The sequence below is a fragment of the Pezoporus occidentalis genome, unplaced genomic scaffold, assembly GCF_034315485.1.
Source record: "Pezoporus occidentalis ecotype Australia unplaced genomic scaffold, CSIRO_AGI_Poc_V1 ctg365, whole genome shotgun sequence".
Lineage (NCBI taxonomy): Eukaryota > Metazoa > Chordata > Aves > Psittaciformes > Psittacidae > Pezoporus > Pezoporus occidentalis.
The window spans coordinates 145,913-161,257 of NW_026915647.1; the positions used below are offsets into that span (position 1 = coordinate 145,913).

The following is a 15,345-nucleotide window of genomic DNA, read 5'->3' on the forward strand; positions in this document are numbered from 1 at the left end:
CAGTGCATGGTATTTTTAGCTCAATTACAAACAGGCTTCTGCAGTCCTAGGAGAGCCCATAACAAGAGCATGAAATAAAAGCGAGGCAGTGGCTATTTCTAGCAGTGTTTTTCACCAGGTCACTAGGAAAGGCTCTGGAGAGAAGCTTTATGCCATACAGCTTATGGGCAGTAGCAGCCCTGGGGGTATGCAGGACACAGGGGACTTTAAGCCGGAGCGTGCAGCGGTGAGGCCACACTGATTTAGGGCAGTTGGGCCCTAATCCATCCAACCACTGTGATCTCCCACTATGGGCAGAACTGCACACCTAGCACTCAGTGTCACCCATCTGCCTTGCACACATCTGCTCAGAGACAAGCCAGCTTGCAGACATGTTCATCCTCCAACCATCACTGCTCTCAATGCACACAGACACCCCATTACTCCACAGGGAAAAGGTCCTGCTGTGGGGTGTCTTATGCCTGCAAAGATGCATCCCACAGGACTGCACCAGGAAGACACTGGGGTGCTCTGAAATCCCAGGATCTGATCTGACAGGTTGCCAGGCAGGATCCATAAAACTCTGCAACCAACACTGGAAGCAAGCAAAAAGAGAAGCCAGGTTGACACGTACTTTATCTCCGATGGTAATGAATGCTCTGGAGTCCAAGTTCCTTGGGGGCCTGTAAGGAAAGAGACAGAGTCAGGAGAAAGCCCAACTTCACCAACCCTCTTGGCTAGAGCCAGGTTTCACGTTCCTTTGAGCACTTTCAGCCACTGCTTCCCACCGTGCTTTGCTGTCCTGGCTTCAACCCAGTACCCTCCAAACACTCACAAACGCTTTAATCATACCAGTAACACCTCAACCCACACCCACAACCGCTTACAAGCGGTCCGAACCCCAAAGCCTCAGCTAGGTGAGACGTGCATCAAACCACCAGGCTACGAAACTACCCCTGCTCAGGAGGCGAACCAAGACCCATGGGATGAGAGGTTCCTGTGGCAGGGCAGCTGGACTGTCATGTTTTGACAGGCAGGTGTTGTAACAAGACAGCCACGTAGCCTCAAACCCACGCCGAGGGAACAACAGGTAATGCCTCACCCCTGAGTCATTTGTGTACACTCGCAGGCCTGCTTCAGACAGCGTCACAAGCAGGGCAGGCAGCACCTCAGGGTCACAGTGAACACCACCCAGGCGAAAGTCTTCCTTTATGGCTGTTTTCCTCATCTCTGCCCACTTCCCATTATGGGCAGCATGGTTCTTTTAGAGCCAACACAAGCGTTTTGTCCTTTGTGCTTCGCTTCTCTGCTCTCCCCATCCCCTGGGACCTTCTAAAAGTGGAGATTGCCCAACTGATTTTGCCTCTCAATTCCCATCAGAGCCACCTCCAGCTTCGAGGAAGTACTTCGGGCTCACAGCAAAAGCCCTGCACTGTGCAAATATTTGCACTGCAGCTTGAAAAGCGCAGAGAAAAGGAGCTGGGGATAACTTACACCAGCCTCTGGGCATGCAAGCACACCACAAACTCCAGCAGGAGGCCTTCTACAGGGGGAATTCAAACATGAATAGGAGCAGACACACACTGCACCCATGGTGGAAGGAGGGGGCTGTTGCATGCTGTGCTGCACAGCGTTAACAGGGGAGTTCCCTTGGCTCACCCCTCCAACAGATCTGCCCTATCTACCTGGGGTTTTCAGTAGTGATATTTCCCCTTTGGGGATTTCACTGCTCTCCTGGTGCTGGGTGAGCCTCTGCTACGGGAGCAAACAAGGCTCAGCAGTGAAGATGCAGCCCAAGGTGCTTTCAAAGAGGAATTGCAGCCACCTGCTCTTTGTCAAACCAAGCACAGCTACCCTAGGCTCTCCCCAAACAACTCAAACTAACCCCGATGCACAGGACAGGGGAAGGAAGCTGTGCCATGTACCCCTGCTGCTGCCGTGGTCCAGCTGCCATCACCTCATGGCACTAAAAGCCTTCCCTTCTCCTTCCCTCAGGCAGATCTGCCCTTTCCAGTACCTTTGCCCTTTGGCATCAGCACCATCAGGAATCAACCCTAGCAGAAAGACTGAAGAGAGTCTCAGCCATTTCGTATCAGGCACCAAGAGACACATGCTGTACATGGATATGCACACATGTGTGTATGTGTGTAACTCCTTCTCATCACCCACTTAAGCTTAAGAGAGGAGAGTTAACTGCTGATCTTGTGAAGACTTCCCAGGCCCCTGCCCTTAAGACAGCGCTGAACTCAGCTCTGGAGACCCACTCTGAGCAGCAGACACACTTACGTTGTGTTGGCAACAGGCTGTTTGATGGGGACACATGTTATCCTCAGTTCCCCTTTCTTCCTGCTTTTCACTGGAAGAGAAAGCACACACGTGAGCAATGGGCTTTTTTCATTTCCTTCCTTCAAGTTTTTTGCTCCTTCCCCTTCATGGCCGTTACAGTCCCCTCTCTTGGGGGATTTTAACTGCTGATGTTCAGAAGATGGGTTAAAACTGATTTCCACTGGCACTTACCCGGTTTGTGTGGCTCCAATCCTTTGGAATCTGAAAGAGAGAGAAGGGAGACACCAGCTCAGCTTCCATGCTCCGGATAAGCCCGGTACTACCTTGGTATCCTTTAGGGCCACATGCATGGCCCAGGGGAGCTCTCCCAGCCACGCTGCAGGCAGAGGGATGCAGGCGGTGCTGGAGCCCAGCCAAGCCTGGCCCGATCCCCGTTTCTCCAGCCACAAGAGGTCCCCATGCCATTAGTGATGCACAGGGCTCCCGAAAACACTCCCTGTCTACCTCCTCCTTGCACTTCAGACCCATTCTGCAGTATGGGCTGGAACCGGCACAGAGGGCGATGTCCATCAGACCTCAAGCTAAACCAAGGAGTTAGTCCCAACAGGAGAGCAAATACCCCCCCCTCCATGCAATGAAGAGAAACCAGGATGAAACCAGTCAGGAGCTGACTGCAAGAACCAGCAGTGAATCAGCCACAAATCAAGCTTGCAGTGGCTGAGATCCCACCAGACAAGGCATGACCCCATCCAAAGCAGGAGGATGCTCTCTTCCTGCTCCTTCCCAAGCCCAAACAGCACTGAGATAACATAACCCATTGTCACAGAGGGAAATGGGGTTCAAGCAGGTCCAGGGCAGGCCAAACACTTGCAGACAAAACTACAGAGACAAGAGGTAAGCAACATGGGAGGCCAGTGAGCAGAGGAGACCTGTGCAGGGCTGAGAATCAGCTCCTTGCAGTGGCACCGACCCCAGGCTGCTCATTGAAGTCCCAGCCATTCCTCCCTCAGCAAACAGCTTACCCACTGACCCCAGCTCACCGGGACCACGAGGGACTGGGATGAGGGATGAAGTGGTAGAGCTGAGAGCATCAAAGTCCTGATCCCCCCAAGACAGACAAGGGGGTGACTGCACTTTGCAGCTAAGGACACTTCTGGCTGCACAGACCTGGAGGGTGCATTAAAAAGCACGAAGAAGGTGTGCTCCAGGCACCAGGCTGGGAGCAGGCACCCCAGCATGGCCTTGGACAGCCCTTTGGAAAGGCTCCTACCTGCCTGGCTCCTGGGAAGAGTCATGAGGACAAAGTCCAGCACTGGAAGGCTGCTGGGAAAGGGAAGGGAGAGGGAGGGAGCTGGGATTTCAGCTGGGATGCAGCAGCAGTTAGGCAGGAGGATGATACGTGTCCAACAGGTTCCTGGTACAGATAGCCTCCATCCCCATCCCTGTTCCCCCCCCCTCCCCCCTAGTTCCAGATGCCTCAGCTAAGATGGGTGCCTAAACCCCACTTTTCCAGTCCTGTCCTTCCCCATATTCAAACCTTGTTGAGGTTGCATGTGAAAGCTGGTCGGCAAGACACTGCGAAGGTCCCAGCTGTGGACCGGCAGCATCCCTCCCTGCTGAAAGAGCCCATATCCCCATCTTATCCACCACCTTTGTGGTATCAGAGCCAGCCCATTAGGTCTGGGACCAATGCAGCTCCCATGAGCTATGGGAGCAATGTGAACTTCCAGCTCAGTGAAACAAGGCAGCAAGCCGCTCCACCCCAAACCTTCCCTGCTTGGCTGGAAACCACCTCTGGATACCTGACCAGCTTCCAATTCATAAGCCTGGAAAGCTTCCCTTCCCCATCTCCCCAACCCAGCAGGGCTGGAAGGGGGACTATCAATGGCCACAGATGACGCTTTGCAAAATACCTGGTTGAGCAACAACGGCAGCAAACGCAAACCAGAGCCAAAGAAAAGATGCCATCCATAGGCTCCGAAATGCCTCCCCTTCCCACACCCAGCTGCTTGCTACTCAGTGAGGGAGGCTGGCCACAGAACCTGAAACCCGGGGTTCTCAGAGGTCTCCTGCACCCAGGCAAGGCGGGGAGCTCACTGTGGGCACCCATCCCATCCTATCCACAAGGACAGATTGAGCTCAGTGGTGACCAGGAGCTTTGCACCGAGTGCTTCTCCCCCACGACCCGCTCTGAAATAGCTTGCGCGCAGCATCCCCAGGCAGTGACCAGCCCCAGCTCTACAAGAAGCCCCGAAATGCTTCATCTGCTTGCTCTCCCTCATCGCTATAGTAAGCCCACACAGCCAGCACAACGCTCCTTCTGTGCCGCCGGCTCGGCTGGCAGCGCTGTGACTCACACAGCAGGACCAGGGTCCACTTGCTCCTCATGCCAGGCATCCTGCAGCGTCAGCCCTGGCTGCAAGAGCAGGGCCTGAGGGAGCTGGGAGCACCCAGCCTGGGGTCGGGAATCAATGGGATACGTTGTTCGGTGGGGGCCAAGCTCCAAATCCAAGGAGGATTTGCAAGCATGGGCTTAGAAGGGCAGCAGAGACATGGGGATTCCCTGTTGCACACCCTCTGCAGTCACTTAATGCCTCTGTGCACTGCTCATCTCTGCTGTCATAGTGACCCTGCACATCATTCCACTTCCCTGCATCCCCAAACTGCTGCCCCTGACTTCCCAGCCGGGGTTAGCAATGATCCCCCCTTCCCACTCCATCCTGCTGAGCCCCCAGAAGCATTTCCTAGCTCCAACCTGGAAAAGCACAGATTAAACAGGAGGCATCCTGTCACCACTCCCAGGCTCTGGCTGGGCCACCCACACCAGTGGAAAATCCAGCTCAGCCCATGCCTGCAGGAATAAAATCACCCACGATGCTGCCCTGCAACAGGGGGGGAACTGATGCAGAGGCTGCTACAGCTCTCCCCAGATTTGCCCCAAGTTTTCCTGCACACTCCAGGCTGCTCCAAATTCCTGCTTCCTGCTGCGAGCTTCTGCTGCCTGCAGGAAGCAGTGGGCTGAGCATGATGAGCCCTTGCAACCCAAGCCCTTCAGTCCCAAGCACATCCCAGGGCAGCATTTGCTTTTAGCCCCCGCAAGCAGCTGCTGTCAGCTCCTTCTCAGCAGCAAGACCTCAGCACCATCTCTCCCACATTTGGGATCCCAGTGGGGTCAGTGCAGAGGGATGGTTTATGTCAGCTGAAAACCCTATAGACACAAAGCAGCAGCAGATAAAGCGATGTGGGGACATATCCCTGTTACCTCCTGCAAGCCCCAGGGCTCTGCTGCCAGCCCTGAGCTCATGGGATAGCTGGGAGCTGCTGGTGCAGCATTCCGGGCAGCGGAAGGAGCTGCTGGCTGTGGGGGCACGAGGCACAGCGCCTTGCACCCGAGCAGGGCAAGATTAGCTGACAGAAGTTCCTGGTGCGGCCGAGATTGTAACCCACGTGATGCTGCAGGCACGTAACGGCATCCTTTATGCTAAGAAAGGAACCATTTCCTCCTAAAGAGAGAAGAAAAAGCCTCACAATTCTTTTTCTTACCTCAAACCAGCCCCCAAACTGACACAGATTTCCTGGAACTGCTTAATTCAATCTGAAACCTCATCTTGGCCACTGCCAACTTCAAGTCCTATGAAGCTGCACCTCTCCCCCATGGGGTTTATCCTTCCCACTCTTCTGGCGTGGGTGGGAGGGAAGAAAGGAAGAGGACAATCTAAAGGACTGCAAATAAAACTATTTGCCTGAGCCGACCTTTGAAATGAAACCTCTCCACTGCCTCCCCAAGGCGCTGGTGCCAGCCCCAGACTGAAGTCCTGCAGCACTGGAGGCTGCTTCCAGAGCTGCGCCGCTTTGTTAATGCTGGGGAGGATGTCTGGGATGCATCCCGGTTCTCCTTGATGCAAGGAAAAGGGTTCAATGCCAGGGATAGGGCAGGAGGGTGGATCCCAGCCCTGCTGCAAAGAAAGAGCTGGAACAAAAAAAAGCATAAAGGAAAAAAAGAGAGGCATTGGAGGCAGGGTGCAAAGCAGGGAAGGGGAATTGGGTTGCTCGGGTCCTAAGAGCCAGCTCCTCACAGGCACACTTTGTGCTGTTTTCCATTGCTGAGAGTGGAAAAAGCTTATCTGGGCAAGTGGAAAACGGGCTCTCAACCTGCCCAGAGCCATCACTCATCGGTCCCACTGCAGGGAGGGGGGTTCCTGCAGGTCACCACCGCCCCGTGCACGGCGCTTCTGCAAAAGGAGTGAGCAAGGAGGAGGAAAAAACCACGCTCCACAAAAAGCCCCTTGCAGCCCCGACCCAACCCGACTCAGCACGCGCTGAATCACGGCCCCCGACTTGCCCCAGCCACCGTGGGCACTCGCCTTCCCCGTGCAACAGGCTTTAAGAGCAAGGGACGACCATGCAAGGGCTGCTTGGAAAGCCCTTGGGTCCCAGGAATGCAATCAAAACGGGAGCCAGGAGCGAGCTTTACCCTCCACATATTTTCCCTGAAGCCATGCTGGATTTTATTGTGTTCACTATTAAGATGCTGATGGTTTACTCCCCACAAAACATGCACGTTTCCAGGGCTTTAAAAATAGATCCCTGGCTGCAAACGCCGACCCCCTGCCCGAGCGAGGAAAAAACAGCTAAAACCACATTAATTGAGCCCAAAAAGTCACAGAGCCCCTTTTAGCAGCCCTTCACTCTCCCTCACCACGTGTTTTGGTAATTGCAACATCTACCTTGCTTCTTGTCCATGGTTTCCCAGAACTGAAGGAAGCGCCGGCACGCCTGGCAAAAGAGAGGGATGAGGGCGGAATGGAGGAGGGAGGGGATAAAGAAATCCCACGGGATCCGGCACAGGGCCCTTCTTGCAAGCACCGATTGTGATTTTCAGTGGGAATGCATGGCCCGAAGCGCTCGGCGGCGTCACGGAGCGCTCCTTGTCCGGTATCCCTGGATCCTGGGGGTCCGGGAGCTGCAGCGAAGGCGAGCGGGGGGGACACAGGGCAGGCAGTGCCGTGCTCCCTATCGGCAGCTGTTGAGCCTGGCCGGGCTCTGGGCTCCGGTTACCCTTGAAAGCTCAACAGTTGTAAAAACTGCAGCAGTGAAATAGCAGCTGACGTCAACAGGAAACTGGGGGGGGAGCCAGCTCCAGCTCCGGGAGCCACCGAAGCGCTGGATTGCTACAGCGCATCCCGGTGGGATGGATGCCTCCTCATCCAATGATCCAATCGTTCAAACCCACTCCTGCCTCCTCCATCCCCTTCCCCGTGCATCCCACTGGAGCGGCCAGTGCTCCGTGATAGCCCTACCACCACCAGCACATGAGGGATCACTGGAGCCATCCCCGCGCTCACTGGGTTTGGACACAGAGGAGGTGGCAGGATAGAAAGAGGTCGCGTTTCTTTGTGCTGCAGGTGGCAGGGTAATTGCCTTGCCACTAACAACTATTACCACAACAAATAGTAGAAATATTGTTCCATGACAATAGGAGCACGGAGCTTTGCAGCTATTCCCGGGCGACACCAGAGACGGCATCTCTGGTGGCAAAGGATAAACTGCTGCATGGATTTGGCTGGGAATAGCAAAGGAGAGAGAGGAGGGCGTGGAAAAGGAAAACCACTCCTTTCTCTGCAAAGATGTGCACGAAAAGCCGTGGCAAAGTATCATTGCTCTTCCCCTTTCCCTCAAAACCAGCCCAGAGCCGACATTCCTGCTCAAAGCCAGGCTCAGCTTTGCCAAGCTGCAGGTTTGGGTTTGATTTCCCTCTCAGCCTGGAAGGGAGATGCGGGACCAGCTTCTTTACCTTCAACTCATTACAGGAAACATGCCTTTGTGTTGCTCCTGAGCCAGTCCCTAACTTGCAGGCTGTACCAGGCCAATAGGCATTTGCAGGCAGAAAAGTCAGAGGTCAAGGTAAACGCACATACCAACATAATGAGGGCCTCTGATTTTAAACAGTGTTTATAGAAGGCCCAGAAGGACTGCGGAAGATATTTTCTCCGGCACATTCCCACTCCCAGGGTATAGTTTCAGGCACAGATCATCAGCACAGAAAGGATGCTGACGCAGGAGCTGCTATCGCAGACAGCACCAAGCACCCATCCCCGGCACGATGCTGCGCTACCCTCCTGGCATTCACTCTCTCATTCCCTAAGCCAGGCATACAGTGCTCCAAGGATCTTTACAGACACCCACCAGTTCAGTGCTCTTTGGAAGCAGAAAGTCCCTAACCCAGCAGGTGGGACGGGAAGCACTATTTCCTTTGAATTAGTCCTGTTGGGTTTCAGCGCCCGAGGAGCAGGGGTGGTGTCCAGCCGAGCTTCCTGACATCTCAAAAGCATCTTAAAAAGCAAAACACAGAACCCAAAACAAAAGGGAAAAGAAACCCAAAACATCCTTTCAAGTCTCGCTATTGGCAGCTCTTTCAAGACGGGGTAGGGATTGCCAATGCCTTGAAAGATGCACGCCGTTTGCCATTAATCATCCAGCCTTTTATGCATTCCAGGTAATCCCACAGGATCAAAAGGCGTCGGGTGTTTCACTGCTGTTAACGAAGCCTCCCCACGCCTCAGTGCGGGGACATCACCCCACGGCAGGCGAGGGAAGCTGGGGGAGCAAATCCTGCCATGGGGAGAAGTCAAGGCAGGTCCAGGTAGAGCAGGGCAAAGGCAGGGATGAGGATGGCTCCCATCACTCCCAGCAAGCTGGCTTGAATAAGTGGAAGATCTCACCCTTAAGAAGAGCACTTTGCCACGAGCAGCAAAAGAGGGATTCTCCATTTAGGATGAGAAAGGAGCTTTTTATAGGTGTGTGCTTGGAATTGAGCAAAAAGTTAATGGCTTCACCTGCTGCAAAAGAAGAGCCCCTGCTTAACCAAGGGAAAGGAGAGGATTTTCCTTTGATCAAAGTCCATGCACTAGCCGGCCATCCCATCCCAGTGCCATGCTGCCCGGTGCTCACTGCACCTCACTGTCCCATTGAGAATTGCAGCCGGATCCCTAGACAAGGCCATAACACATCCACTGCCCCAAGCCCGGGATGTGCTTACCCTTCCACACACAAGGTGCACATCCCATGGGAAAGTTCCACGTGCCTAAGTCAAGCAGCCTGGACACTCCGCAGCAGCTCTGTATTTAAACATGCCCTTTGAACTGAATCCAATCGGAAAGGGAATGGGATCACCCTTCCCATCCCTTGGATGGTGCTTGGGGCTGATCAATCACCGCATAGAGCTCATCTCCACTGCAGCACTGCACTGATGGGGCCACAAGGGCTGGGCGAGGAAGAGACTGATGCAAGGATAAAGGGTGGGACCCAGCAAGGGCACATCAGCCAAAGCTACCGACAAGCAGAGGCCACACCGGGGCTCCATGCACCAGCCAGATAACACCGACAGGGCTGTGCCAGCAGCTCCCAGAGGATGTCACCACCCAGTGACGTTCCAGATGTATTTTTAGGCTACCTGCACAACCCCAAGGGCTGGAAAAATCAATGTCTGATGTTGTGTTTTGTTCCTAGGTGGCAGCTTGCTGTCCTGCAGCCCCGTGCTGATAGAGCACATGGGCTGCCCTCGACAGACTCACTTTAGTAAGCTGAAAAGGAGCGGCGAGCTGGCATTTGTGCTATGCCATTATAGAACACACTCTGTGCATGCCAAGGGTTGTGCTGCTTGTGCAAAACCCTAGCGCATTACGATCACAAAGGCATCTCCTTGGAGCCAGCACAGGGCTAGGGGGTGGGCACAGCATCCTCTGGGAATGGTGCCACAGGGCTTGATGCTGCCTCCGTTGTATCCATTGCTCCAATGGGGTTTTCTCCCTGGCAAAGCAGCAGCAGAGGCCGCACCTCCTCAAAGCTCAGCTGCAGCACGATGCCAATGTGTACCTAAATGCTTGGGATGGATGGGTCATTAATCCAACCCACAGCTCAACAGGAACCATGGAGCTGCCAGCGTGAAACCCACCTTGTGGGACCCACAGGTGGGCTGCAGGCCCTGGTGTGCAGCCACGAGACAAAGGTCTGGAAGCAATCCCAGCCCCAACATCATAGCTGTGAGGAGAAGGCAAAGGAGAGGGTGCTTAGAGAGAAGCAAAGAGGATGCTAAACAAGAACCAAAAGCAAGAGGCAGAACCAGCATCACCTACACCCATTTCCCTGCCGATGGGTATCCAGCACTCCTCAGAGCAACGCTCTTCCCTTTCATTTCTCAGCCCATAGACAAATCCACATCAAAACAGAATACGTTTAGAATTTATATGAGCAGCTGGTGGCAGTTTCCTGATAGGGGCGAAACTTGAACCAGTTTTGGAATAGATCAGCTTAACAAGAGGCACACGGTTATAGTGGGAAAGGAAAAGAGTCATTTGCCTTTTAACTGTTGGTTCTACCTCAATTCCAGAGTAAACAGACCCTTATTTTCTAGCCAAATTGGTGCAATTCAAGTACTTCCAGGTGTCCCCAAAACTCTGTAAACTTCGCAAGAGAGCAAAGTATTCCCTCTGCTCCCAATAGCTTTCTACCATCCACCCTCTCATTTATTTTGGGCAGGGACAGAGTGATTTCATCGCTGCGAATGATGTAAGACAGAGCAGGCACCTGCTCTGAAAATGGGATTTATGGAGTGGGGAAAATAAATCAAGGAAGGCCTCAACGTCTGCAGCTGCCTGCTCTGGGAGAGAGGCAGAAACAAGAGGCAGACCCAAGTGCTTCTCTGGTCCAGAGACTCCAGGCACGAGCAGCATCCGCACTGCACAATGGGACAGGCAGCAGTTCAGATGGTTCACAGTGATGCTACCCTCCGGGACCCGGAGCAATTCCCTGCTCTGGGATGCTCTGGGGATGCTGCCACAGCTCGGACAGACAAACTTGCTCATCCTCAGAGGGAAACCTCTGATCTCCAGCAGTGCAGCATCACGCTGGAGGAGCAGGGAAAACCTTATTCCTTTCAGAGCAGGGTGCCGATCTGGCAGCATACAGAAAGCAGCAGGTAAATACTCTCCTACACCTCCTGCTGTCCCACACCAATTCATTGCTCTTTTTAGTGTGTCTTTAGTGTCTCTTCCCTGCCGTTCTCACCCTGTCCCTGCTCCAGGCAGGAAGACACAAACACAAAGGGCTCATCATGCCAATTGAACAGAGCTAGTTGCATCCTCAGTTTCTCCACTGAGTTTTACTGAGACAAAAACCCACCCCATCACAAGGCAGAGAAGGAGCCAGGATGTCTCCCCAGGCTTGGATGAGGCAAAGGAAAACCGCAGCCAGGGAACACGGAGACTGCCCAATTCCCCTCAGCCTTATCTCCATGTAAAGCCTGTGACTGCACTCAAACCTCAGCACCCAGCTGGAAAGCATCAGTCTTAACCACTAATGATGCACCCAAGTCAAGCAAGAGAGGTGGCAGGTGACCCATATGGTCCCTGTAACCTGCTTGCAGCAGTGCTGGGAATAAGGGCTGATGTAGCAAGGGGAAAGCTGGCTTCTGAAACCCCCAGGAGAGCTCAGGCATAGTAAGCCAGACCTGCAGCCTCTATTGCTGGCACTAACCATCCCTCTGACCTGCACTGCATACCTCCTGCTCTCCTACCACTGCTCCTCTGCCCCAGGGGACAGAGGACATCCATACAAGTCCAGCTGCTCCATGAGATCAGCTCCTGCTGCTCACTGGGTGAGGAAGTTAAAGATAGCTATCTGTCTTATAAAGGTAAATAGATTATAGACAGCTAGATAAGGGAAGCACCACATACTCCCATCATTTTGCAAAAATCCCCTGCAAACATTCCTCCTTTGTTCCTCCAAACTCCCTGCTGCAAAGCTGGAAAATTCCCCCCTGTTCCCAACCAAAGGCTGGGCCACCAGCACACCGAGAGCTCCACCACCCAGCATCACCTTGCACCATCCCCTTCCACCACCCCTCTATGGGCTCTCCTCCAACACTAAAACCACTCCATGTGGGGAAACTCCTATTTTATGGCACATCTGCCCAGCATCCACAGGGCAGCTTTGATTCCAGCCTGGGAAATGCAGGGGCTCCATAAGCAACGTGCCCACAGCTCAGTGGTGTTTCTCCACCACGGTTTGCCAGCAGGAAGGGCACAGCCTCGCTCCGCTGCTCCCTTTGGTTGGGCTTTATATTTTGGCCATACTTTTATCCCCTGCACATCTTCCTCTCTCAAAGCCACCTCTTGCACTGCAGCTTCCCCAGCGTTCAGGGGGAGCTGCAGGCTTTTCCTCGTACAGCCACATTCAAGAGCTGTCACTCCATCCCAGGAAGCCAGAGGTCTCCGCAGACGGGCCGGTCCCAACGCATCCGGTTCATGTCCCGTCTCAAGAGCTCAGGGGCTGTGACTCAGCTCAGCCTGCAGCTCCCCATGGGGCACATTCAGGGCTTCCAAGAACCATTTCCACTTAAATCAGAAATAACCATTTCAGTTTCAACCCCCTTTTACCACCAAAGAACAAGCCGAGATCATGTCCAATGTGGTTTTCTATGGCTTTAGGGAAAGGAGCCGCGGCATGTGGAACAGTGAGGAGCTGGAAGGAGACGTGTGAAACGTCAAACCTGGCTGAGATAAAGGGAAACACACGCTGGCTCCTTTCCCTGCCACGGTTACACACTGAGCTGCCACTGTAAAACCCCACGGGGAAACCCACAGTTACTGAACAAGCAACTCTTTGTGGATCCAAACTCAAGGGTAAACTCTTGCAGCAGCCTGGAATGTACATCAAGAAATCACACGTAAAGGAGAGCTGCTGGAGGAAACACTGAGTGGTTTTCTAGCACCTTGCTAAAGCACGCACGAGGCTGATAAGAGATACATTTAGAATGCACCCACAATTTCTGCTGAGTGATTTCTAGAGGCACCTCCTCCAGCCTCTGCTTTACCCTCATCACTCAGGCATCCTTCAAGAAACCAGGCAGGGGAAGGTGTTATTAATACCTGCAAAAAAGCTTCTTTTGGGCAAGAGAAGAGCATTTCCAGAGCACAAAAGGCAGCTCAGCCACATCACAAGATGTATCCTGGGCTCAGAGGACAACCCCAGCCCTGACCCCAGCATCCTCCAGCTCCCGGTGCTCACCACTGCACCACTGATGCTCAAGGCAAGGATGCTCACAGCAGAGCATCACAGGGATCAACCAAAATCCTGGAGGAAACGGGCTGCAGGTGCAAACAAAGAGTGAACGCTGGGGGCTGCAGAAGCAGCAGGTCCAAAATACCCACCACATCCTCAAGGCAGCGTGCTGCTGCTTCCAGCCCTAAGGAAAACGGGTGCTGCCAAACAGAGATAAAACACAGCATGGAGACTGGTAGGGTCCACACTGATCACCCCAGCAGCATCCCCCCCTCATCCTCCTTTCTGCACCCTTCCATCAGTAAGCCAGGTTGGATTCAGCACAGGGTGGATGGTTTGAGTTGTGGGCAGACGAGGGAAACCTCGGAAGCCAGCTGAGCACAAGAGCACACACGCACCAACTGCCTCGTGCTGCCCTGCCCTGCGCTGCCAGGGATGCTCTGGGTGCAGGCACAGGGTTTTACAACCAGGCACGTGGGGCTGGGGCTGCCACCCACCCCCGAGCACCTTTAGAAGGTGCTTGGAAGATGACAAAGAGCAGCCAAAGCAATGCATCAGCACCAGATCATTTCATCTTTGGCTGAGGTGCAACTTGGCAGCGCGTCAGGAGAGAAACCAAGCAGCAGGGGATTTCAGCTATGCAGAGCAGCTGTGTTACAAAGGCTGGGTGGTGAGCACATCTGGCCCTCAGAAACAAAGCCACGTCACTTTTAGTGACGAGCTGCAAAGATGTCTTTGCATCTTCAGGACAACACGCACCACCCCTGCAGCCGCGCTGAGCCACGGGGCACACGGTCAGGACTGATTCAGAGGGAGCATCCTCAAGGCTGCAGCTCTGCTGCTCCCTTGTCCCCCTCTCAGCTTTCCCATTCCAACACCAAGTAAACCCAGGTCTCCACCTTACAGCAAAAAAAAGACCTTCACCACTAAGTGTATTTGCCCTTTGCTACCTTTAATAGGAAACAGTCTCCTCCAGGGATTGATGCACGCAGCAGAAGACATCTGCTTCAGCTATGGAAAATGCCCTCCAGCAAGCTGGGTCAGGAGGCTGCCATCTCCAAGGGCTGCTGTTAACACAGACTGCTTAAAGACAGCCAAGGGCCACGGCACCTGACCCAGCACAGCAACTCCAGCAGCAGACAAGCTGCTTCGTCAGCCATCCCTGTGAGATTTGGGTTAGGAGAGAACCGATACACGCACACCACAAAGCAGTATCTGGCTGGCCTGCAAGCCCAGACAAGCTGACACTCCCTAGATAGCCCCGTCATCCCCTCCTAAGCCACCCCCAGCCCATCCACGTAACCAGCCCTGCGTGTTTATGATCTGTCAGACACATGACTGTCACCTGCCAAGCCCTGCAGGGAGCTGCTTCCCTCCTCTCCCTCTGCTCTGCATCACCAGCCCCACCGGTGCCCATCACCGTTGATGGGAATGAGGATACAGCTTGGCCCGATCCTATCTCAGATGCAGGGGTTTATGCATTCCTGATTGGAAATCTCCAACATGAGAATGAAATACAACCATTAAAAGTTGCTTTTAAGTTTCTTAAAAGATATAACAGTGACTATCAAGGCACGGTACAAACACCCTGCAACAAAGGACACCTGAAGCCCAACAGGCAGCTTCCAATGAGAAGCTCCAAGCACCAGACAGGTTCATCAGATACAAGCAGTTAGGCTGATGGCAGTGCCAAACCACAGCTCAGGTTAGCAGCCTCTGATGGGAAATTACTTGTCTGGGGCACTCTGGTGGTTTCCTCCTTTCCAAAAGGAGGGTTTTTTCCTTGGTGGTGATGGTGCGAAGGGAGGAAGGGTGGATGCTCTACAAACAACTTCTGGGTGAGTTTTGTCTCCTCCTCATCCTGCCTCTTCTACTCACGTTGCATTTTTAACAGAAACTTAGCTTTAAATAGATAAAAAAATAAGCATTTCAGTTGAAATTATGGAATTAAGGTTCAGAACATGGGAGAGACCTAACCCAGCAAGGACCCTCCTAGAGCACAGTGCAAGCAGAAGGATG

At 53.6% G+C, this 15,345-nt stretch overlaps 1 protein-coding gene across 4 annotated transcripts in view; it reads right to left on the reverse strand.

Annotated features, from left to right (window-relative positions):
* Positions 1-15,345, reverse strand: part of MAP2K3 (mitogen-activated protein kinase kinase 3) — a 30,161-nt gene that overhangs the window by 9,773 nt on the left and 5,043 nt on the right. For 2 of the 4 annotated variants that reach the window (XM_062631049.1, XM_062631050.1), the window contains exons 2-4: positions 2,497-2,526; positions 2,266-2,335; positions 614-662 (exon numbers count right to left, since the gene is read on the reverse strand). In XM_062631049.1, the coding sequence (XP_062487033.1) occupies positions 614-662; positions 2,266-2,335; positions 2,497-2,526 (149 nt within the window). Of the gene's footprint in view, positions 1-613; positions 663-2,265; positions 2,336-2,496; positions 2,527-6,992; positions 7,379-15,345 lie in introns of those variants that run through there. The other 2 variants (XM_062631048.1, XM_062631051.1) reach the window with 2 other exon arrangements.